The sequence below is a fragment of the Neophocaena asiaeorientalis genome, unplaced genomic scaffold (genome assembly GCF_003031525.2).
Source record: "Neophocaena asiaeorientalis asiaeorientalis breed wild unplaced genomic scaffold, Neophocaena_asiaeorientalis_V1.1 scaffold1058, whole genome shotgun sequence".
NCBI lineage: Eukaryota > Metazoa > Chordata > Mammalia > Artiodactyla > Phocoenidae > Neophocaena > Neophocaena asiaeorientalis.
The window spans coordinates 84,267-109,712 of NW_020175496.1; the positions used below are offsets into that span (position 1 = coordinate 84,267).

The 25,446-nt window shown below is 48.1% G+C and overlaps 1 protein-coding gene across 8 annotated transcripts in view; it reads right to left on the reverse strand.

The window, feature by feature from the left end:
- The window catches only part of SCN5A (sodium voltage-gated channel alpha subunit 5), an 86,721-nt gene that overhangs the window by 25,599 nt on the left and 35,676 nt on the right, over positions 1-25,446 (reverse strand). For 4 of the 8 annotated variants that reach the window (XM_024768948.1, XM_024768941.1, XM_024768944.1 and 1 more), the window contains exons 14-19: positions 17,512-17,685; positions 15,868-16,224; positions 10,982-11,419; positions 9,357-9,518; positions 6,570-6,690; positions 5,503-5,657 (exon numbers count right to left, since the gene is read on the reverse strand). In XM_024768948.1, coding sequence (XP_024624716.1) covers positions 5,503-5,657; positions 6,570-6,690; positions 9,357-9,518; positions 10,982-11,419; positions 15,868-16,224; positions 17,512-17,685 — 1,407 coding nt within the window. The remainder of the gene's footprint in view (positions 1-5,502; positions 5,658-6,569; positions 6,691-9,356; positions 9,519-10,981; positions 11,420-15,867; positions 16,225-17,511; positions 17,686-25,446) is intronic. The other 4 variants (XM_024768943.1, XM_024768945.1, XM_024768946.1 and 1 more) reach the window with 2 other exon arrangements.

The following is a 25,446-nucleotide window of genomic DNA, read 5'->3' on the forward strand; positions in this document are numbered from 1 at the left end:
GAGAAACACAAATATCATATGATATCACTTATATGTGGAATCTAAAAAAAATGATATAAATGAACATATTTACAAAATAGAAACAGACTCACAGACATGAAAAAACAAACTTATGGTTGCCAAAGGGGAAAGGTTGTGGGGGGGAGGGATAAATTAGGAGTTTGGGGTTGATATATACACACTACTATATATAAAATAGATAATCAACAAGGGCCTATCGTATAGCACAGGGAACTCTACTCAATATTCCGTAATAACCTATATGGGAAAAGAATCTGAAGAAGAATAGATATATGTATATTTATAACTGAATCACTTTGCTGTACATCTGAAATGAACACAACATTGTAAATCAACTATACTCCAATATAGCATAAAAATTTAATTAAAAAAAGACTATAGGGACTTCCCTGGTGGTCCAGTGGGTAAGACTCTGTGCTCCCAATGCAGGGGGCCTGGGTTGGATCCCTGGTCCAGGAACTAGATCCTGAATGCATACCATAACTAAGAGTCTGCATGTTGCAACTAAGAGTCCATGTGCCGCATCTGAGAAGTCTGCGTGCCGCAACTAAAGATCCTGCATGCCACAACAAAGATCCTGCGTGCCACACCTAAGATCCAGTGCAGCAAAAAGTAAAGAATGAATGAATGAATAAATAAAAATTTTTAATGTATAAAAAAATACTACAAAAAAGTTTTAAATGAGGTACATATGAAAAAAAAATGAAAAGAAAAAAGCAAAAAGAAAGCCCTTGCCTATTCCAAGGCTAGGAAAAAAATGACCTTCCTTTTCCTTTTTTCCTTCCTTCCTTCCTTCTTTCCTTCCTTCCTCCCTCCCTCCCTTCCTTCCTTCCTTTCTCATTTCATTGTTTTATATTACAATTTTTAAAATCTAATATATTTTGGTTGCAGCAAATATATATTTTAATGTTTTTTTCAGAGTGACTAGTCAAGTGTCCTAACACTTTATTAAAGAATCCACAGAGTAGAAGTCAACACTATCATCTACCACATTTCTATATTTGCTTAAATGTATTTCCAACCTCGGTGTGGTTCTACTGCTGTCTTGGTCTATTTCTGAATTAGTGTCATATGAATTTTCCTGGCCATTTTTCATAATATTTAAGACAAACTTAAGCAATGTTTTGTCAAATTCCCTTTAAAATGTTAGAAATTTATTACTGCCTTGAGTTTAATAACTCATTAGCTTTAGGAACTGATACAGTCTTTCTGCCCAAGACCAGAGTATATTTATAGTATGTTTATCTGTTTGTCTTCTTTTACACTCTCCTTAGGCAAGTTTAATAGTTTTCTTCATGTACCTCTTATACATTCCATGTTATATTCATTCCCAATTATTTTATGGCTACAATGCCTGGCATGTAAGGACTATTGGAGAAATGTTACTTGTGACTAAGTGGTTTCTGTTAGTATAAAACAACAGCAACAATTATTTGTATATTTGTTTTATAACTGGTCATATAATATTTTTAATAGGTTTTAAAATTTTTCTAAGCAATCACTATCCACAAGTAATGATATATTTCTATTATTTTAAACTCATTTTATACTTGAATGTATTAACTTAAATTCTTCTGTTTTTCTGGTTTTTATGCTGTATGTTTAATTTTCTTGATTAATTGCACTGGCTAGTACTTCAAGATTATTATTAAATAATGAAAAACAGCTAAAAGGTAGTTAAATCATCCTTTTCTTATTCCTGACTTTAATAAAAATGTTTCTAGTGCTTTACTACTAATGATGATGGAAGAAGTTAATTTGAAAGTAAGTTTTTCATTAAGTAAAGGAAATATATTTTATTTCTATTCTTACCAAAGTTTTAAAAATCAGGCATTCATTGAGACAATTATATGGTTTTTCTTTGTCTGACTCATACAAATAGATTTCCTAGTAGGGCATCGTTCTGACTTTTTAGGATATACCTAGCTATGACTCATTTAGTCTTTCAAATATTTTACTGGATCCTATTTGCATGTATTTTAAGAATTTTGCATCACTATTCACTAGTATAGAGTATGAAAACTGGTCTGTGGTTTTACTTCTGGTATACTTAAGGTTTTAAAAATCAGCACTATTTAGCTTTCATAAAAAGAATTTGTAGATTTTCCATCTTTCTTCATACCCTAGAAGATTTTAAATAGGATTGAAATTATTTTCTTCCTTGAAAATATGAAAGAATCCACTCTTGGAGATGTAAGAGATTAGACCTAGTGGTTTATTTGATTGTTTTAATTTTTGAAGGAATCAGCTTTGGAAATTTTATCAGATTTACTATTTATTTTCTAATTCATTAATTTGTGTTTTTATTTTATTAATTATTCCCTTGCTTTATTAAAAAAATTTTTTTTACATTTGTTTATTTATTTATTTTTGGCTGTGCTGGGTCTTCACTGCTGCACGAGGGGTTTTCTCTAGTTGCGGTGAGCTGGGGGCTACTCTTGTGGTGCGCAGGCCTCTCACTGTGGTGGCTTCTCTGTTGCTGAGCACAGGCTCTAGGCACGTGGGCTTCAGTAGTTGTGGCTCAGGGGTTCTAGAGCACAGGCTCAGTAGTTGTGGTGCACGGGCTTCGTTGCTCCATGGCATGTGGGATCTTCCTGGACCAGGGCTCGAACCCATGTCCCTTGCATTGGCAGGCAGTTTCTTAACCACTGCACCACCAGGGAAGTCCCTCCTTTGCTTTCTTTAAGAATAATTTGTTGTTGTATTTCTAATTTCTTGAGTTAATGAATTTATTCTTTCTATTTAATAATGAAAATGGTTAAGTCTATTAATTTTACTCATTACAGCTTTGGCTGCATCCCACATGCAGTATTACTGATATTGTTATTTTCTAGTTTCTTTCCTCCTCTCCCAAGTCAAAGTTTTTTCTATACCTCTATTTTTCCGTTCTTATTTTTCTAGATTTCATGTGGACAAAACTGGTTGAACTGTAATCTTTGATTTATGACACACTGTCATCTTTAGTCCATGAATAGTCTCTATTTATTTGCTTACTTATTAATATAATGAACACCCATGAATCCACCATGAAACTATTTTCTGTTTGATCCGAAGTTTAAGAATAACTTTTACATTTTTAAGGGTTTGTTTTTAATCTTTCTATTTCTGCTACACTTAGCAGTCTTCTTATCTGTAAAACAGTGCCTATTTCACAGGGTTATTATGAGAATTAAATGTATTAATGTTTGTAAAATGTTACAATAGGGCCTGGCACATAGTCAGTACTATTTAAGTGTTAGCTATTATTTTTATTATGTTAGATCAAATTTATTAACTATACATATTTCTTACATATCTCATTGTCTTGTTCTTTCTACTTGATTTGTCAAGCGCTAATAGAAGTGTGGTAAAATCTCACTGTACTACTGCACTGTTGCCACTTTTTTTCTGATTTTGCTTTGTATAAGTGCTATGAAATCCCAAGCAAATATATTCATAATAGTTGTATTTTTATTATAGGTTGGACCCTCTTTGTTTTATCTCAATTTTTACCTTGAATTCAACATTGTTTAACATTAACAAACAAAACCACTCTGATTTTTGTTGTCATTGTTTGCATTTGTCTGCTATATCTTATTTCCTTTTACTATTTCTGAGTCACAGTGTTTCAGATTTGTCATTTGAGAACACATAGCTGAAGATTTTTTTTCTTCAGTCCATTTAGAGTCCTTTTCTTTTAAAAGATGAATTTTATCCAGTTACATTTATTATTAAAACACATGCTTGATCTTGCCTTTGCCATATTGTTTCCTGATTTAATGCTTCCTTGTTCCTTTTTTCCCCCTATCTTTTGCTGTAAATTCTCTGTGTTCTTAAAAAATTTTTCCCTTCAGCAATTTCAAAGTGATACATACTCTGCTTTCTGTTAAACAAGTTTATAACTTTAAATAACACACTCTGACTTCTTTTTCTCTGTATATCATTGATGTGTGTGTGTGTGTTTTTTTTTTTTTTTTACAGTGCTTGGCTCTCTACCCTGATGAGATTCACCATTCGCTTGCCAAAACTCCTCCTCACTTATGCTAGACTGAGCTTTTCCTCCACAGCCCAGACTAAATGGCTCTGGCTGCCCTTGTTTGTGGCTGTTTAAAAACAAAACTCGTTAACATATTGTCAAATCCTCCTTCTCTGAAGCCTACAGAGATTTGGCTCTAGCTGCTGATGGTAAAACAGCATGTAGCCTGCAAGCCATGGCTCCAGGCCCACTCTGGAACAGGGGCAGGGCAGTACAGGGTGGGATGGGAGGCCCAGAGGTTTAGAAGTGAAAGCTGCAATGTCTCCCCATGGCCTGCCCCGACAGGAGGCAGCATGTGCTGGAGGCAAACAGCCTGGGATCAGAGTGGCCCTCTCCCTCTCTATAGTCCAAAGCATTCCTTGTTAGTTGCTCACCCATGGGGTTCTAAACTCCTCAACAATATCAGGTGCTTGCTCCCTCTGGGCTAGGAAAGTTTCTGTTTGTTCTGATCACCCTTCTCTCTGCCCACCAGCACCTTTCACAACCCTCTCCAGGGCTGTTCCATATCCTAGAAGGGCTCTGAGAGATGAGTAAGGTACTTGGGAACCAGATAGGGCATCCCTGGAGTGCCTTACTGCTCCTCCCGGCCTCACCAAACCTCCCTATTTTCCATAGTCCAGTTCCATCTGCTTCCTCCAGGGAGTCTTCCTGATTGCTCCAGTTCCCCCTGACCTCCCATCACCCTGAGTCATCTACTCCATTCTTACTCAACTCTCTCTCGAGCTGATATCTGACTATCTCAAACCTGCTGAATCTGATTTCTCCAACTAGACTGGGAGCCCCTGAGGCCAGAGCCAGAGTCTCTTCCTCCTATTGCTCCTCCACGGCTCACAGGACCAGTAGATACAAGGAGAGCTTAGTAAAGACCCATTGAACAAATGGAAAGTCAAGACAAAGGACTCGGAATCTGACTCTCTTGGCTCAAATGCCACATCTGCTGCTTGTAAGTGGTGGGGCTTTGGGTGAGTTACTTAATGTTTCTACAAAGGGTTGCTATGGGGATTAAATGTGATAATGCGTGAACTACATAGCTTGGCCTCTAGCCCTAGAAGACATGGAATGAGTGGAGCTACCAGTGTAATATCAGCCTGCATTGTTAATTGCATTGAACCAGTCTGACGGAGTGTCTGACGCTGTGTGCAGGTGGGTGTATCACCAGGGCTTGGTTGTAGGTGACTGGTGACCTGCGACCTATGCCAGCTGTGCACTGTGATCTGGGCAAATCACTTCCCTTTGTGGAACAAGGAGGCCTGGAGAGATGACCTCTGTGAGCCCTTTCTGCTCTGACCTCCATATGTGCTGTGGGTGTTGACAGTTTATGAGTTGGTCCTGATCTGGGGCCCTGGGGGAATGCATTTTCAACAGAGGCTCCGCCCCAGTTTCTGACCTGGTTTTCCAGCTGGAGATCTCCTTTCTCTACCTCCCCTCCTCCTCCATACCTCCCTGCCCAATCCCCAGGAGGGTACCAGCGCTCCACTGCTGAGCAGGATCATGAAGATGATGAACGTCTCGAACCAGCTGTGCTCCACAATGCGGTAGCAGGTCTTGCGCAGCCTCCACCAGACCTTCCCTGGGGCCTGCGTGGTGTCCACGGTGCAGCAGGGACAGCGCTGGACACAGCCTTTGGGGGAGGGAGAGGAGTCAGACCCAGTCCAGGGCCTGCAAATGCCCACATCTGATGGCAGAAAGTTGAACGGTTGAAAGAATGACTGAAAGAGGTTACAATGATGGGTAATGAACTGGGTAACATGGTGCGTGAGGCCATGGCAGGGGGTGGGTGGCAGGGAGGGGTGACTTTGAGTGCCGCCCTCAGGAGCCCACACTCAGCAGGTACCCTGTGGATAAGCTGGATGGACTAGGCAACCAGCAAGTAGAGGAAGGGCCTGGCAGTTCTGGGCAGGGGCAAGGCTGGGGTTGGGATGAGCTCCAGCTTGCCCTGTGCTCATCTAGGAAACTCTCCCCCTGGGGGAATGTACCAGAACCCCCTGGGGTGCTGTGTCCCTGGTCTTTCTCCACGTTTGCAGTTTCTGAGCCTTAAGAAGGGCAGACTCCTCACTGATAGCCCCAAATGATGTGCCACATGGAGGGCAAACCTTCATTTTATCCCCAGCGGCCCTCCGAATATACCATGGATTCATAAAAGCTCTAGATGCCAATCACCAGCACAGCCACATGCCACACCCACCTTGAATATTTACAGAGGGCCCACTATATGCCAGGTGCCGTGCCAGGGCCTGAGGGAACAGGGGGAATTAGATCCAGTCCTTGCCGCTGTGGGGACACCTGGTCATGCTACCGTCCCACACACGCAGCCGATCCACAGAGGCCCAGCCCAGCACGTCACCGGCACACTTGCCATGACTCATGTCACAGGCAGGTGGAGGGGCCCCCAGGGTCTCGAAGAATGGGGGAAAAATGGCAGGCACCCAGATCAGAGTGGAGTGCGACATGGCCCACTACCCCAGGAGCTGCAGGTCCTCCTGCCCCGGTGGGCAGGGCTGAGGCTGGGCCAGAGGCCCACCCAGGGCAGTACCTTTAGTGAAGCAGTCCTCTGGACCCTTGACGTCCTCTCCGAGGTCGGGGATCTGCTCCAGGAGGTCAACAGTGTTGGTCATGTCTGCTGTGCTCCCCTCAGAGTAACTGTTCTCATGTGTCTGTGGGCAGGACCGTGGGGTAGGGTGGATGAGGGCATGAGTGTGGGCTGTGTAGCAGCCTCCAGCCTCAGGCCCAGAGTCTGGGGGAGCCTGGGGCTCCCAGAGTGGAGGTGCCCAGACTATCCTCCATTGCACACCTGGGGAATCTGAGCCTGGGTGGATGGGAACCTGCCATGAAGGTCACCTAGCCTGGACCTTAGGGCTCCTGAGTTTGTGATTCTGGTCTACTGGTGTCTAGGGCAGGGTACAGGGGGTCGGGGAAGGGTTCTGGGAAAACCCTGGGAATGGGGAAGGCATCCAGGTGGAAGTAAAACAAACATGGGGTGCAACAGGGACACACACTGGGACACGGACACATAGTGGCAGCTCGGCACACACAGAGGAAACAGGCATGCCACACCCAGAACAGAGTCAGAGCCAGGATCATGGGCACGCACAGGTAGCAGGTCAGACATGCAAAGAACAGGCCAGCAACCCAGCCCACATTTCTCACTCAATTCATGTGGGTGCTGGTGTGATGCACAGAGCCTGGAACAAGAGTGAGAAGGTGCTGGAAGCTTTCCTGCCCGGCTGTGCAGGGTTCTGCTGCCCTGATCCCGCATAACTTGATTATAGAGAGGTGTGTGCAGGTGCCCTTATGAGTGTCTGTGTGTGTCACATGTGGGGTGCCAGTGTATAGGGGTGTTGTAGTTCTGCCCACTTCCCCTCTTTGGGCCAGTGCACCCATCTCCAGCTGCCATGAATACTGTTTAGCCAGCCCCTTCTCCAGAAAAGTGTCTTTAGCCAGGGACCTGCAATCCCTGGAAATGGCTTGGTGGTTACATCGAAGCCAGGGGTGGCTGACGCCTAGTGACTGACTGATATGGAGGACACCAAGCTGAGGCTGGAATCCAGCCCACATGCCATCTGGAGCTGCTTCTTTTGCCTCATCCTGCTTCTCTCACTTCCTTATGGGTCTCTCCTGAGGGTACTCCCTCAACGAAACATTAGCACAGGAAGCCAGGCTCCAGCTCTGCTTCTAGGAGCCCACCTTAATGATAAGTATGGTGGGGAAGGGGGTTCTGTAAAGGAAGGGCAGCCTTCATTTGCTTCAGGTCACGTCTACATTCCCCGACACAACTGGCCAGCCTCATGCCACTCAAGCTCCACTCCACTTAGGGGCGAGCTGGTTTGAGTTCTTGGGCAGCCTCTGCTCTCAAAGTTGCCTTCTTTTCCCTTCCTTCCACTATTCACTCCACCGCTGTCTCAAAGTCCTCTTTAACCTTGAGGTTTGCGATAAGGAAGGGCTGGATCCTGGTGAGAATGCAGACAGTGCTCCTGGGTGCAGGGTGGTCTCCCGTGGCTTTGAGGGTCATGTCCTTCTCCCAGCTTCATTGAGCGGCACCGAGCTGGGAGAGGCACAGTCAGAGGTCTTCATGCAGCTTTTCTTTTCAGACACTGGAGCTGTCACGTGGGAGGACAAGTTCTCAGAATCCCGCTGCAGATGGGATGAGGTGTCCTTCTCCCAGGAAAGCCCCAGCCTACCTCGTTCTCCCTCGTTCCCACCGCGACCTGATTTGAAGAGGTGATGAAGTTACAAAACTCGTTCAAAGGTCAACGTTCTAGTACGGGAGCCTCTTCCGTCTGTGACCTTCTGCTCCTCCTATGTCTTCCTGTTCCCACAAGGCTTGGTGTGTCAGACTCTCCAGGGGGAGAAGTGTGACCTGTACAGTCAGGATGATGATTCCACCAGGCCCTCGTGCTTACAAACTGGCCATGATCACAAAGCCACCAATGGGCCCATCTCACGTAAGGAACAAGGCAAAGGAGAAATATCCTGTTGGAGCAAGTCACAGCTGCCGGGATGAGGACTGAGGTCAGGCAGCAGTTCAAGGGCCCCTGAGTGCTGCCTCTGAACATATGACCTCCATCTTCCTTGGTGCTCGGCAGAGCCAGGGTGGGGTGTAGTCAGCTGTGCCACAGTCCAGTTAGCTCAGGGGTTGCAAACTCAAATGTTTACAGGGCCAGGTAGGTGATGGAATGAGGGCAGGCAGGTGGGAACTGGCAAACCGGAGCGCTCCAGCCGGTGTCAAGGAGGAGGCGGCGGTTACCACTCGTCTCCAGCAGGGCGGCTCTTCTTGCAACTTTTTTTTTTCAAGAGAAGCCAGAAATGCAGATTTTTTTCCACAAAAGCTTCTGGGTTTTAAATGTTGGTAGCAAATTCAAATTAAAACCCTTTGTGCTCCAAAGCCCTCCGGCAGGCCTTGTGTTTGCTGCCTCTGCTTTTCTCCAGGTGAGAAGCAGCTGGTGGCTTGTGTGCCAAGAACTTGTTCTCAGAGCTCCCACCGCCCCCTGGGATGGGCTGATCCACAGGACAAACGTGCCGACAGGAGCAAAGCACAGGAACCGAGTGAGGAGGGGGTGACAAGCACAAGTTTGGGGTTAGTTCTGCATCGTGGTCCTGAGGGGCTGCTTCCAGAATTTCCCCATGGCTCTGGGCCCCAAGCCGTGTCTCCCCTAACAGGACAGGGCTGCCCATGCCCCGCTCCGCAGACGGGTCTCCCACGCTGGCTGTGACGGAGGCTGTGGTTCCCAGCAGCAAATGCAGGCCTGTGCCCAGGGCCTCTCACGGCCTCTAGTCCCAGCAGCGGTGCCCCACCGGCTCCAGGGACAAAGGTGTGCATTACTTCACTGCACCCTGGGGCTGGGGCCTCTGTTCTCCGCTGCTGCCGCAAGTCTGCCTGAGCTGCACTGGCCTCGGCCCCAGAGGAGGTGGTCTCTGACACCTGGCTCCAGGACCTGGGCTCCGGGAGGGCCTCTGGGCTGCCAGACATAGGCTGGGATTCCTGCTGAAGAGACCCCCCCGCAGCCCATGAGCTACCAGGTCGGAGTATTTCTAGGACCCCTGGCTCTGCTTCAGGCCCTGCCCATGCAGCGGGGCACTGCCTCCTGCCCTCTTCATGAGGTCTCATCTCACTGAAGACCCCTCCCTCGGGCGTCCTGAGGCTGAAGGAGGCTCCTGATAGGTTCGGGCAAAGGGCCTAAGGCTAGACAAATCTCCCTCTCCTCCCACTCCTTGAAGGGTACAGCTGGGCTATGATGCCCAGCTCCCAGATGCTGGCAACTCTACTTAGGAAGGACATGCTGACTTTTCCCAGGAGTTCCCATGGCACCCCAGCTTGCTTGCGTGCCCGCACGTGTGAGCACGTGCGCGCACGCATACACACACACACACACACACACACACACACACACACACACACACACACACTGGCCCCAGGGAGCCAGGGCCAAAAGGCTCAAGAGAAGGAAAGGAGGAGGAAAAGGAGGGGCAGGCGGAATTCCACTCCTGTGCTGGGAACGTCTTGGAGCTAATTGGAAGCTGTGGTCCTGGCAACGCCAACGCTCCCCCTCCCCCAACCGACACTGTGGCTGTCCTGCAGCCCGACTGAAAGGGCAGAAGCTGGCCTCTGGGACCACAGGGAGGCAGGAGGATGTGGAATCAAGCCTGGAGCCTCAGATCAAATTCCATGCAAGGGAACAGCTGTTCTTCTCAGCCAGACCTACCCAGTGCGGGCCCTGAGGAAGCGGCCAGGATGGGCCCAACGAAACAGAGAGAACCAGTCCTCTCTGTTTGACCTGAGACCTATAGGGAGAAGCCATCTAAGCCTAGCTCAGGCCATGAGAAAACTGAGGGAGCTGGGGTGGCGGTGAGGGGTACCATTCCGTTTGTCCAGACTCTAGTCCTAAGTGTTAAAAATAACAGGTTGGGAGATAAGATAGTGCTGTCTCTGACACCTGCCATCTTAGGGATGCTTATTTTTAAATCTCAGAATTAGCTCTGGGCCTGGGAGGAGGGGAAGGGGCAGTGGGGAGGTCTGGAGGCTACATTCCTCCCTCACCAAGCCATTCCACCTTGTTAGTCCTGGAGGTGACAAGGTCAGGACAGGGTCTGGGGGCCAGGTGTCCTAGCTCTGTCCTAGATGCATGAGGAACTCCTAGCAAGTCTCTCTCTTCTCTCTCTTGCTGTGCTTCAGTTTCCCTTTCTGTACAATTAGCTGCCCGTGACCAGCCAGGGGATGAATGATGGACAGCAGTCCCTCCCAAGATGCCCTCCTGGGCTGGGCTGGGCTGGGGAGAGAGGGTTGAGAGCTGGTTTCAGCACGCCTCCATGAGGCTGGTTTTTGGGGGATGGCCTGTCTTCTCCCTCCAGGCCACACCTGCTGGGGCAGATGCTCTGAGTGAGGCTGGGTCCCCTGGACAGTAGGTGCTGCACACACGGTGCGGGGCTGGGATGGGGGATGGGGCTCACCTGCTTGCTGGACTCCTCCTCTGTGCTCAGGCTGTTCTCATCCTCCTCTTGGTCATCCGTGTCTGACTCGGCCACGGCGATGGGCACACACACGGGCTCCGGATCCCCGGGTGTGCCCTGGCCCGGCCGTTGGCCTTCCTCAAACCGTGTCTCCTTGCGGGCTGGCAGCGCCTTCTCTGTCTCTGAGGGTGGTGGGGGGCTGGAGGTGGTGGTGCAGCCGGGCAGCTGGCCCTGGGTGGCGAGGGCTGCAGGCTTCTGAGCCCGCCGCTGCAGAAGCCCACAGCAGAAGTCCCAGGTGGTCCGCTTGATGAAGCGCAGGCCCCGCTGGATGCGGGCCAGGGCCAGCTGGAGGTTGTTCATCTCCCCGTCCTCGTCAGGGGCTGTGAGGTTGTCTGCACTGAAGGAGCTGAGCAGCAAAGCCAGGAAGAGGTTCAGGACCTGTGGAGATAATGCCGTGCCCTGCGTGCTCAGCCTCGGGGCTATGATGAGCACTGCCAGAGGCAGACAGCTCGAGGCTTAAACCCTGGGCCCTAGGCTCTCATCCTAACCCCCCATACCCCTGAATATAGACAGTTTGGCTATAAAAGGAAAGACAAATTCTCATCCTGAGGTAGGCGATAGGCCCAGGCTGAGCAGCTGCAGCTGGTCTCCTGCTGATGCTTCAGTTGGGATACCAGCGGGGGCATTGGGCCCTGATTGGGTGCGTTCTCATGGATTCCCTGGCCTGACACATGCTCAGAGAAGGTCCTCAGTCTAGGCGAAGGACAAAAGGAGGGAGAAGACGCCAGCTGGAATCCATCTTGACTGAGAGATGCGTGCCCACACCAGGACGGACCAGATCTGAAGAGGATGGGCCAGAAAAAAAATCCGGAAAACTGGCCCTATTGAAACCACCTAAGCCCCTCCCTCTGAGCTTGCCTGTGTGCTCTTCCACACATACTTTGTTTTTTCCGCACTTACTTTGTTTCTTCCACAGATATTTTGTTTTTTCCACATGTACTTTGCTTCTAATAAATGCTTTTATCTTTTCACAATCTTGGTCTCTTTGCTGAATCCTTTCTTCAAAGAAGAACTGAGGTCCTTCTTCCAGCATTTCACTGCCAGAATCAATCCCTCCTCCCAAGGACTCAGATACAGTCTGAATTGAGGGCGTTCAAACCCAGGTTTCTTGGGTGTTGGCCCAGGTTCAATGGGAGAACCATGGGTTCATGTGATGTCAAAGCCTGCAGATGGGGCCTTGCTGTCTTGGGAGTAATGGGGGGCAGTGAGGTCAGGGTGAGCACAGGGCTGCTCCCTGGGAAGTGAGATCCAATCTGGGATCAGCAGGGCCCACCCATCCATTCATTCATTCATCCATCACCCATCTGCTCTTGGGGCTTTCCTGGGAAGAGGCCTCTGCATCTGTTGGTGAAGGAGGGGCAGTGATATGTCCCTGAGTTCCCCACTGAAGCTGGGTCACCACTCAAAGATCTGGGGCTCCAGCTGTGCAGCACTCTCCCCAGATCCGACCATGCTTTCCAGGTGAAGGACATGGGAGAATGAGCAGAGGAGAGGGGCGATGCCAGGAAAAGAGGCCGGGTGGCAGCCCTTGGGCGCCTGGGACTAACTGTAGGGTCAAGCTACTGAGACAGAGTTGTGTCCAGGCAGTGAGGGGTGCTTGGATGGGTGCTGCGTGCAGGATTACACACTTGGATAGAGTGGAGGGACCTGGGGCTGAGGCTTCAGAGGTGCCGGAACACACAGTCTTTACTTAAGTTATTTATTAGGGGTTATGGACTTGATGTCCATCCCTAAGGGGGGTTTGAAAAATCTCTCTGTCTTCGGATGGTTCTGGACTACTGCTTGTTGTTAAACCACCCTGCAAGTGTGAAGTTTTAGCTTTTGTTAAAAAAGAGAACTTTTACCGAGTGACAAGGGACTGGGCTTGGGGAGGGTAGTTGAAGATGGTGGTGGGCTCGTTCCACACAGGGTTCAGACTGGCTCATGAGCATCACCAGGCCAACAGGACAGAGACACAAGCTCCCCACCTTGGGCTCGGGTCTCCCCTCCGCAGCCACTCCCAGAAGGGAGTCCAGTTGAATGGGGGCCTCTATAGCAGGGTGGTGTGTGAAGGTGGACACCCTATCTGAGTCCCTGCTATGGCTTCTTACAAGCCCCTGAGACATGCTTGTCAGAGAGCTGGGAGTGAGAATTCTGGCGAAAGCAGTGGGCAAGGTTGGAGTGCCAGGCCTCAGAAACGTGCCTTTGCTTTAAACATTAACATTCACGTGGACAGTATGGAAAGGTTAAGGAGTAGGCTCTCCTGTTCTATCTCCACAGAGAGATGATCACTTTTGACACCTGGCAGTCTCTTTTATGTCGTCACTGGAGGGGTGACGCATGTGATGTGATGCAGAGCTGCTGTCTACACTGACCTCTGGCCAGGCTCCTGGCCTCTGTCCACACTGGCCCAGGCCTGGCCTGCCTCAGCTCCTGGTAGCCCACCCTGGGTTCACATCCCCTGACCTCCAGGCATCTGGGGCCAGGCTGGGGGCAGGGCAGGGGGTGCCTGGGCAGCCTTGCCCACCCACAGAAGACGCTAGGGCCTCCCCTGCCGCCGGCTTCAGAAGTTCGGCTGCTTCCAGTGCTTTCCCTGTCAATCACACTGCTGCTCCCCAGCCCCTGCCTGATGATCACTTCCCATTTCAATGACAATCTTGCTTCCACCCACGCCCCGAAGCAGCCCAATTCCTGAGGCAGCCAGGGAGGGGGCCGCGTGGGCTGCGTTAGCTTCCCTCCTCCAGCAGCCTCTAATCTTCTCATCCCCAGTCACAGGCTGTGTGTGTCGCAGGCTGTGTGTGCGTGCTGTGTGTGCGTGAGGGCAGCTCAGCCTGGCCCTGGGCTAAAAGCTCTGTGTACTCGCATCCTCCTTGGAACACACAGAGTCTGGCAGCCCCAGAGCTGTGCCAGGGGCTGAGCGAGGGGCACCCTGAGGGGTGGCAGGTTTGAGGGGATGGGAGGGGGGTTGCAGGGCCCTCCAAAGAGCTGGGATCCACTGGCACTGTGCACTCTGCTTCCTCTCTGGGCTCCACCTATGGAGGCTGAGGAAGACCGACCCCAACTTGGCCTGGTTAAGTCACATGGGAGGAGAAAGCAGGCGGGTCTGGAGAAGGGCTCTGGAATCTGCAGCCCACAGTACTCACATCACCTAAAATCCCTCTATGAGCCTCTGTGAGCCTGAGCTGCCCACACCATGGGCAGTGGGAGCCAGACACTGCAGGTGTGACGTTGGAGCGTGTGTGGTCCCCCTGTGTACCCAGGAAGGTGGCTGCATGTCCACAGTGGACACTGACCTCTCCCTGAACAACTGACCGCTCTCAAACTTGCCTCTTCCAAAGGCTCCTTCTCTGGCATTTAGATTTTGATCTCTCTCAACTCCAGAACTGCCCACATTGTAAAGACACAAGGCAAGATGCACTTTCCCTGGGACAGACAGGTGGCCATGGGAGCAAAGACCTGGGCTTCTCATTACAGGACCGCAGGGACTCTCACCACAGCTATTCAGGATGACATACAAGGTTCTCTCGGGCCCCACCTCACCTGGACCACCACTACCTGCCTGTGCCTGTGCTTTGCTTACCTTGCTTCTTCCCTCTCTAGCATCACCTGTCAATCAGGTCAGCGGGAAACCCCCTCCACCAGGAAGCCTTCCTTGATTTCCCCAGCTGAAGAGGCTCAGCACCCATGGGCTCCCTCTTAATGGCTCTGACCATTCTGACCAGCTTGAGAGTTATCTCAGGCCTGTTTGAACTCTCCACCTCCTCACTCTCTCAAGGTGGTGAGCAATGTCAGAGCCACATTCATCTCTGTGTGCCCAAAAGCATCTGGCACAATATTCTGCGTGCAGTGGGAGCTCAACAAATGTTTGTTAAGCTGAATTGAACCAGGCGACAAATCACTGACAGTGAATAACTAATAAAACAATGAGGAGATGAGAAAATAATTAATTAATGGATATAAAATGAATACATAATGAATAAATAGGTAAATAGATGGGTAAATGGAAGAATGAGCAAATGAAGAGTGATGTGCATGAATGGATAGCTAAATGAGTGAGTGAGTAGATAGCTGGATGGATAAATGAGTAGATGGATGGGACTGATGAATGAGAGAATAGATGAGTGGGTTGACAGATGGATGTAGAGGTGGATGAATGAATAGAGGGATAGATGAGTGAGTGGAAAGATGGGTGATGGATGAATGAATGGATGGATAGGTGGGTGAATGAATGGATGGGTAGATAGATGGGCAAATGGATGGATGAACAGGTGTGCACACGTGTGTGTGAACGGGGGTTGGTGGATGGATGGTTGATGGATAGATGACTGGTTGGGTAAGTGAATGAGTAGATGGAGGTTGATGGATGAATGGCTGGGTGAGTGGGTGCATAAATGGGTAGGGAGATTGGTAACTGAGTAGGCAGATCGATGAAAAGGTGGACAGGTGGATAGGTGAGTTGGTGGGTGGGTTATTGATGAGTGGATTGATGGCTGGATAGGTAGATGTATGAATGAGTAGAGAGATGAAAGAGTGAATGGGTAAGTAATAGAGGGATTGATGAGACATGGATGGATGGGTAAGTGGGTGCACAGATGGGTGAATGAATGAACGGGTGAGTAAATAGATGGAATGATGGGTAAATGAGTAGATGGATGGATGGGTAAATCGATAGATGGATGAGAGATTGATGGGTGGATGGATTGTTTGATAGATGGCTGAGTGAGGGAGTGGACGGATGGAAGGAAGCGTAAGTGAATGGACAGATGGATGCCTGGGTGGGTGGGTAGCTGGGTAGATGAATGGATGGGTAGGCGAGTGAGTGTGCGTGAGGCCACCGGCCAACTTACCACGAGGTTGCCAATGACCATAACAAGCAAGAAGACCAGCAGGCACAGCGACTGCCCAGACACCTCCATGCAGTCCCACATGGTCTCGATCCACTCGCCACAGAGGATGCGGAAGATGATGAGGAAGGCGTGGAAGAAGTCCATCATGTGCCAGCGGGGCAGCACACCTGGGTCGCTGATGCGGTGCCGCAGCTCTGAGTAGTTCTTGCCAAAGAGCTGCATGCCCACCACAGCGAAGATGAACACGATGATGGCCAGCACCAGCGTCAGGTTGCCCAGTGCCCCCACTGAGTTCCCGATGATCTTGATGAGCGTGTTCAGGGTGGGCCAGGACTTCGCCAGCTTGAAGACCCGAAGCTGGGGAGGGAGGGGTCCTTGTGAGGGGCTCTGGCTCCCACTGCCCATAGACACCCTCACCCCCGACAGCTCCTGCCTGAGAACCCAGGGCACCCTTAAAGGTCACCGACACCTGTTTCTCCTCGTTTGTGCAAGAGCACACACTATTGCTTCTCTCCACAGCCTGAGGGCAGCTTCATCGGGCCCTGCTCTGGGAGTCAGGTCAACAGCTCCAGTCTCCTCCCCCAAACCCACCCCTTCTCTCTGTCCCCACACCAGCCTCCTATCCACCTTGGTCTCACTTCCAGGAACCACCCAGTAGATTCCCCATCATGGAATGTCCCTCTTCCAGAACCCTCCTCATCAGATATCCTTCTGGGTGAGCTCAAACCATCCCTGACTTGCCCAGTCACCTCCATCTTTCCCTCCTCTCAGTCATCACAGAGAAAGGGAGCTGGTGTTTCGCATTTACTGAACATTCACTGTGCCAGGCCTTATGTTTAGGATGGATCTGCTCATTCAGAACTCCAAATAACTACATGAGGGTGGCACTATTATTACCTCATTTGACAGATGAAGAAGCCAACCCTTAGAGGTGGAGTATGTTGTCTAGGTCCCTTGGCTCTTGGCAGTGGAGTCGGAATTAAAACCCACAGCCTAGGCTTTCTATTTTGCCCCCAACAGCCTGCCTGCCTAGCCCCAAGTGAAGCCACTTCCTCCAGAAAGCCTTCCCTGACCTACCTCTAGCCCCATGCCTAGACCTCTTAGACATTTTGAACTCAAAGCATGGTCCACAGACGCATAGCTTTGACATCATCCGAGACCTATCGAATCCACATCTGCACTTTCGCAAGATCCCCAGGCAATTTGTGTGCACATTAAAGTTTCAAAAATGCAGATTCCAAAACCAGGAGGTAGAGCCTCAGCAGACTTGGCTCCACCTGTTGCTTGCCATGTGGCTTTGGGAAATCGTTTCACCTCTCTGAGTGTGGTATGGGAATGTAGTAATACTAGCTCCTCTCCTGGGATCCTGTGAGGACCAAAGGGGGCATGGTGAGTCATAAAGGGCTTTGCAAATCGTCAGGATGGATGGGCACCCCAATTGCCCCTCTGGAGGGAGGGCTATCTCCCTCTGTCTTGCCCACCTCTGTGTCCCCCACATCACTAGCCCTGGGGTACCTAGCAAACAGCTGTTGGGTAAGGCATGAAAGATCACAGTAGCGGTGATTAAGTGATGACCTCGGAGGGGGTGTGGCTCAGTACCCCAGACCCCCACCCACTCGCCCCCTGCCAGGCCCAGCCATGTACCAGGCGGAAGGAGCGAAGCACCGACAAGTTGCCCATGCGGGACAGGCCCAGCTCCATGAGGCTGAGGACGACGATGATGCTGTCGAAGATGTTCCAGCCCTGCTGGAAGTAGTAGTAGGGGTCCAGGGCGATGATCTTGAAGGTCATCTCTGCTGTGAAGATCCCTGTGAAGACCTGGGAAGCAGCGGGAATCAGGGGTTCCCGACGTTTAGGCTGGAAAAAGCCTGTGGCAGCAGGGGCTCCCTGCCTCCTGACTCTTGCTCCTGTAGGGTCCCCCTTCTGGGCTGCCAGCTCTGACTGCGCCCAGAATCCCAGTGGGGACACCTCCAGCCTGATGCCTCCAGCCAACTCTGCTGTTTCCCAGGCATGACCCACCAGCCTGGGCCTCAGAAACAGCCGGGCCCACTGCAGGCTCTGCAGGGACTCACGGCTCTGGGAGGCACCTGGGATCAGGGGAAGCTGGGGTGGGCCTTGACACCACAGCTCCAGACCCCTTCCAGCCCGTGTGGCCACAGGAAGTTTCATACATGCCAAATACACACATTCCCACAAACACACTTTCATGGCTCATGGCTTTTGCCCATGCTGTTCCCACTTCCTCCCTGTCCACATGCTGACTCTTCTCACTGTGATAACAACCAGCCACCATCTCTTGAGGCTTGACTATGTACCAAGAGCTGGGCTAGAATGCTTTGCATACATTGTTTCTTTTAATCTGTCCAACAACCCGACGAGAAAAGTATCATTAACCCCATTTTACAGGTACAGAAACTGAGGCACTGAGAGGTTAAGTAACATGCCTGGGGTCAAATAGCTCACAAATTTGAGAACCAGGAGATGAACTCAGTGCAGTCCTTCAAGATTTAGAGCAACACTCTCCCTTCTAGAAACGTTCCTGAGGTGGGCAAGGGCTGGGCTTCACCTGGTTCACCGACTCACGAGTCCTGAGCAGCCCAGCTTCAGAAGACAGAGACTCAAGGTTAAGGAGTCCATCGTGTGATGGGCCAGGCAGGCCCAACGGCTCTGAGCTGTGTCAACTGCTATGACAGGAGGGCGCATGGCTCTGGGAGGAGGGGATATCCCCTGAGGGTGTGGCTAGCAGGAAGTTGGTGCCTGTGTATCAGGCCTTCCTGGAGCCAGGTGGGGTAGGGGGTGGGGTTATCCTGTGGGTGGTGAGGAGGCTCTTCGGTCTTCTGCAGGGGAGGCCTGAGGTCAGAGGGCCTCAGTAGCTGTGGAGGTCAGAAGCATGGGAGGCATGGCTGAGGCATCTCACTGAGGTCAGCACTCAGGAGTGGGGGTTACCTTGTCCTTGGCACCTGCCCTGAGGAGACTCTGCGCTGAAAGGAGAGAAGGAGAGGCATCTGCACCTGTTGGTGGCCCCAGCACCAGCCCTTTCCCTTCTCCGGAAACGAGGCCCTGTGGCAGTGGGCTGGGGGGCAGGGGATTGCTGTTGGCCCAGGGAGGGCACTAGGATGGCAGGTGGGTGGGCACCTCTGCACTACCATACAGGGTACCACCCATCAGCCCAGCCCATGTGACTTCAGTGGTCCCTTTAGTGCTTGTGCCCAGAGAGAACTGTCCTTCCACCAGCTGGGGTCTTAGGGAAGGGAGAGACCCCAAAATCCTCCAGCCTCTGCTCAAATTCCTAGGCTGCCCTCACATGTGAAGAGGCATCCTTGGGTTCCGCCGCTTTCCCTGCCCCCATAACTTTTCCATCTCTCTGACCCCATCTCCCACTACTCTTCCAGCCACGCTTGCCTCCTTGCCGTCACCTCCTCAGGGCCTCTGTACCTGCTGCTCCCTTTCCCTGGATCCTCCCCTCCCCAATCCACAGGACTCACTCCCTTCAGGTCTCTGCTTAAAAGCCACCTCATCAACTCAACAAAACTTCTTAACACTTAAAATCGGGGCCCTGCCCACGATTGTGCTTATCCTCTTCCTTGCTTTGTTTTTTGTTCCCTCATATGCCACCCTGACATACTGTACGGTAGCTGTGTGTTTGTATGTTGAGTCTCCTCTGGCTAGACTGTAAACTCCACAGTAGGAGGGACCTTTCCTGTCTTACTGTACCTGGAACAGTGCTCAGCCTATAGGCGGGCCATCAATATTGGCTGAATAAGCATGCAAGTGGTTGGGCCTTAGACCTCCTGCAGCGCCCAGCTCCATGTCCCTGTCTTCCTGAGGCCTTCCCTACTCAGCAACGGCCCTCACCCAGCTGCATTCCCTGCGCTGGGCTTTGCTGAGAGCCCCGAAGGGTGGGGCCTGGATTTGCCCTTCCTTGGCCTCAGCCCTCTGGTCTCCCCGGCCACTGCCTGAGGATGCCAGGGTGAGTGAGTGTGTGCTTAAGACCCACGAGTGCTAATACGCATGTCTTGGTAAAGGAGCTCAGGAAAGACCCCCCACCTCACTTTGCCCAGGTTCGCAGCTGTTCTGGCAGCAAAAGAGCAGATACAAGGTGGTGTTGGAAGCCAGCAAGAAAAAGACAGCACAGGGAGGCTCTTGGGGATTGCCTTTGGGGAGGTGATGAGCAGAAGAGCCAACAGCATCACCTGGAAGGTCTTCAGAAATGCAGAATCTTGACCGTCCCAGACCTGCTGATCTGAATCTGCATTGTGACCAGACTCACCGGTGATTTGAAGTTTGAGAAGTGCTATTTTTGAGCAATGGTTCTTAAACTTGGTGCGCTTTGAACCCCCTAAGGAATTTTTAAAATATTGATGCCTGGGTCCCACTTCCACAGATTCGAGGTAAGTTGGACTGGAGTACCCAAGTAGCGAGAGTTTTATCAACTTCCCAGGTGGTTCTAATGTGCAGCTAAGCTTGAGAACCACTGCTTTAGAAGTACATGAATTTTGGTGTGACTCCTTCCAAAGGATCACCACTGGCATTGTAAGGACACGAGATCAAAGCTGGATGGTTTAAGATGTGCAGAGAACGGCAGCCAGACCCGAGTTCCAAAGCAGGGTCTGCCACAGTGGGATCTTGGGCCAGTTTCCCCATCTCTCTGAGCCTTGAGTGTCCCCATATGTTAAATGGGGATAATAATAACACCATAGATGGTTTCTAAGAGTTAGAGCTAGTGGATGTCAAGTGGATACTGCCTAAGAGAGGGCGGTTGTTGTTCTCATTGGCCTCATTTATTATAGCTGCTGAAAACTCCAGGCCCAGGCAGGGGCTTCAGATACAAACGGCTCTGCATGATTTATAGGCTCACTGGGATCTAGCAGGCAGGCTGTGAGTGTGGCCACCCACCTCGCCTGACTCCTGGCAGGTGGCACACGGAGCCATCCGTGCTAATGGTGGCTTCTCAGGAAGTGGGAGGACTTTTGAGAAACCCCTAACTCTCCTGACCTTGGCTAATGTCTTTAATGGGATCACCCTGTACACACTGTAAACTTGCTTTTGAAACATAACACCTTGTGAACATCCTTCCATGCCATTTAAACATCATCTACAGCATCATTTTCTTTTTCCTTAAAAAAAAATAGTTGTGGGATATTCCACGGTACAGATGTGCCGTAAGTAGTTTAACCATTTCTTTGTGATGGGCATTCTTTTGTCCCTATTACAAACATTGCCAGGACTTCCCTGGTGGTCCAGTGGTTAAGAATCCTCCTTCCAATTCAGGGGACGCAGGTTTGATCCCTGATTGGGGTACTAAGATCCCACATGCCTCGGGGCAACTAAGCCCGCACACCACAACTACTGAGCCTGCGTGCTGCAACGAAGAGCCCTCGCGCCAAAACGAAAGATCCTGCATGCCTCAACGAAGACCCCGCATGCCGCAACTAAGATCTGATGAAGCCAAATAAATAAAATAAATAAAGTTTAAAAAACCATTGCCATAATAGATATCCTTTCACATACCTATTTTAAAACAACTTGCCCAATTATTTTCTTAGTATAAATTTCTAGAAATGGAATTGCATAGCCAACAAGCATTTTTAGAGATTCTGACACATAACTGCTAAAGGATCCTCAGAGATGGGTTTTAACCAATTCCATGAACCACATGGGATAACTGTTTCCCTCATAAAAATGTTAATTCCTGTCCCACTAACCTTTCCAATCCAATAGGACAAAAGCCATCTTTTACTGTTGCCTTGTTGGATATTTCTTTGATTTTTGTATTTCTCCTTTTGTGAAATTGCCTGTTCATATCCTTTACTTGTTTTCCTATTAGGGTGTTTGCCTTTTTTGGTGTTGTTTATAAAAGTCCTCTATATATTAAGGGTATTATCCCTTTATCTACTGTGTGCATTGCAGTTTTCTTGGTTTGTCATTTATCTTTGTCGTTGTACTTTCTAAAAATTATAAAATATTTTAAGCATATAAACAAGTATAGAATAATATGATGCGTCCTTTGTACCCACTACCAAACTCCACCAAATATTAACATTTTGCCGTATTTGCTGCAAATCTTGTTTCATTTTTCCCTCAAAATAACAGCAAAGACTTAAATAGCATTTACTATATGCCAGGTACTGTACTAGTGCTTTACATATATTGAATCACTTAATCCTCACAATAACTCTATGAGATATTATTGTTATCCCCATTTTACAGATAGGGAAACTGAGATACAGAGAAGTTAAGTCACTGGCCCACATGATGGAACCTGACATGAACCTAAACAGTTGGCTTCTTCTGCATAGTCTTGATCACCACCTGCCATCGCAGGTAAAACCCATAGAACTACATTCACTCCAAGGTAATCACCATCCTGAATTTGATGTCTATCATTCCCATGCATGTTTTTACAGTTTTAATGCATAGTATTTTTGCATTGTTTTAAGGTTTCTGTAACCATATGTGTTCTTTTTTGCAAGTTCCTTTTATTCTTAACATCATGTTTGTGAGATTTATCCATATTGAAAGACGTATACATATTCCTTCTAATTGTGCACAGTTTGAAAACACCAGTTTATTTACCCATTTTTAAGCGGAGGGACAGACATTTAGATTGATTCCAATTTTCCTTGTGACTAACAATGCAGCAAAGAGCTTTCTTGTACATGTCTCCTTATACAGACATGTGAGACTTTCTCAAGAACATGTATATCTGAAATTAAGTTATAGGGTATGCATATCCGTGACTTATCAGATACTGTACAACTGTTCCCTGAAATGGCTGTACCAAATTGACACGCTTACAAAGTGTGAGTTGCCGCTGTTTCATATCATTGCCAACACACAGAAGTTTACTTCTGATTCTCTAATGGGTGAGAAACAGTATCTCAATGTTGATTTAATTTGCATTCCTCTGTGTTTCTTTTCATTTGTTTATAACTATCTGAATTTCCTCTTCTGTCATTTCTTCTGTCCATTGTTGTGGTCGTGTTTTTGCCAGTGGATTGTCCCTCTTCTCTTTATTGATGTGTAAGCATTCAATGCATATTCTGGATTCCATGTCTTTCCAGTTAAATACTTTTCATAACATCAATTTCCAGTTTGGGGTAGTGATTTCACTTTGTTTACCATATCCTTTATTGTACACATATTACAAATTTTTTAACATAGGTAAACTTAGCAATCTTTTCTTTCATGGTATAAACTTTTTGTATGTTGGAGAAAGCCTTCCCAACCTCCAAATTTTAAATATTCTTCCACATTTTTATTCTAAAAGCTTTAAGATTTTATTTTATTGCTTTTAGGTGTTGAATCCATTTCGTTGCAACTAATTAATGAATATGGTATGGGGTAGGGATCTAATTTATTTTCTTCCATAGAGATAACCATTCTGGGGACTTCCCTGATGGTCCAGTGGTTAAGACTCCATGCTTCCAGTGCTTCCACTGCAGGGGGCGTGGGTTCGATTTCTGGTCCAGGAACTAGGATTCTGCATGCCATGCAGTGCAGCCAAAAAAAAAAAAAAAAAAAGGAGATAACTATTCTTCCCAATCTTATTTATTGAATAGTCTGTCATTTTCCTATTGATTTATAACTCCATCTCTGTTATTTATCAAGTCTCCAAACATGCATTTCTTATTTCTGAGTTCTTGATTCTGTAGTTCTGGTCTGTTTTTCTATATTGCACCAATACTATAATGTTTCAATTACTATAGCTTTATAATATATCTTATACATGGTAGGGTAAGCTCCCCAGCTGATTCATTAATTTGTTTCATAGACATTATTTTTCCATATTAATTTTAGGATTGCCTTTTCAAATCCCATGGGTAAAAATGTGTTGGGATTTTGATCAGAATTACATTAAACATCCAGGTTAATTTGGTAAGAACTGATATCTCTACAGTATTCAGAATTTTATCCATGAAAATGGCATATCTCTTCACTAATTTATTCTTTTATATTTTTCAATGGTTTTGTAATTTTTTTCATATAAAATTTACAATCTTCTGCTACATTTATTCCTAGATTCCTCACAGTTTTTATTGCTATTGTAAGTGTTAACTTTTAGAAATTACTCTCCAAATGATCACTGATGGTGGCTAGGAGCAGAATTAATTTTAGTATGTAGCGTCTGTACCTACCAACATTGCTGAACTCTCTTACTGGTTCTAATTGTCTTTCTGTAGATTTTCTTGGATTGTTTCTATAGATAATTCTTCTTTTTCTTCTCTTACCACACTGACAAGGACTCCAGTATAATTTGGACTCGAAGCAGGGAGACGGGAAAAAAGCTAGAGCTGCAGCACAGCAGTGTAAGACACTAGGTAAGAGGATGAACTCTAGATACAAATGGCTTGGATTTGAATCTTGGGTCTTTCACTTCCTGGCTGTGTGACCTTGGTTAACTTATTTCACCACTCTGTGCCTCTGTTACTTTATTAGTAAAATAGGGGTAATAATAATACCATCCCCCTTACTGGTTGTTATAAAAATTAGGTGTTCAACAAGTATTAGCTAGGATTGCCAGGATCACTTTGTGTTAATTTTTCAGACATAGGTTCCAGGAACACCCAGGTATAAATTTGAACTCCAAATCTGTATAAGGTCAAATTCATAGTCACAAGCTTCTGGAAGTTACTTTCCCCACCCCCTCACCCCCCTCCAGCCCTGGCTGAGACTGACAACCTTCCTTCCTTATTGTTTCCCAGGGTCAGTGTGTGGATTTATTTTAGTTTACCATTTTACTGAACATAGGGTCATATTCTCATGGGGCTACTCAGTTCCAAACCCTACCTGCACTGTTCCAAGTATAAGTCCTGTCCCTGCGTGTTCACAGAAATCCAAGCCCCCAAGATTACTCAAATCAGCACCCCTCCCATCCCTCAGGGCAACTACAGAACGATTTCACACGTTTACTGCTATGGTTTTTAAGTCCCTCTTTGTTTTTGGCACTTGGGGGTTTTTGTTACTTTCTCATGAACTTTACTATGCATGTCAAAGAATGTTTGCTGTATTTTTAATTGTTTCATAGTTGGAAACATCTCAGGTTTCCTTGTCCACAGTATTGCTAGGAACAGACGTTTCATTTGCCTTTTACCTTTGTTTATATGATGGGCTAAACATTAGTGAAATCTATCAATCTTCTCCTTTATGGAATTTGTCTTTAGTGACATGCTTAGAAAGGATGTTTTTCACACCAAGATTATTTACCCATGCTTATTTTTGTGATTTTGTTTCTTTACGTTTAATATTTAAACCATCTAGAATATATTAACTGCAAGACAATCGAAACCTTACACACTAGCAATAAAGCTATCCAAACAGAACAAAATAGAGCTGTAATCCAATGACATGACCCATTACTAATAACTGAACCACAAATTTAACACAACTGCAATTCAATCACAACTGAATGCTCCAGGGAAGCCACCGGTGCTCTTCATCACCTCGACTGCTGCTCAGTCCAACCCAACGGTCACATTCCATTAAAACTGTATTCAACTGAAATCCTACGTAACCACCCTCTGAAGACCACCCAACACAAGGCAGGCACAATTGTGCCACAGGACTCTTGCAGACTGA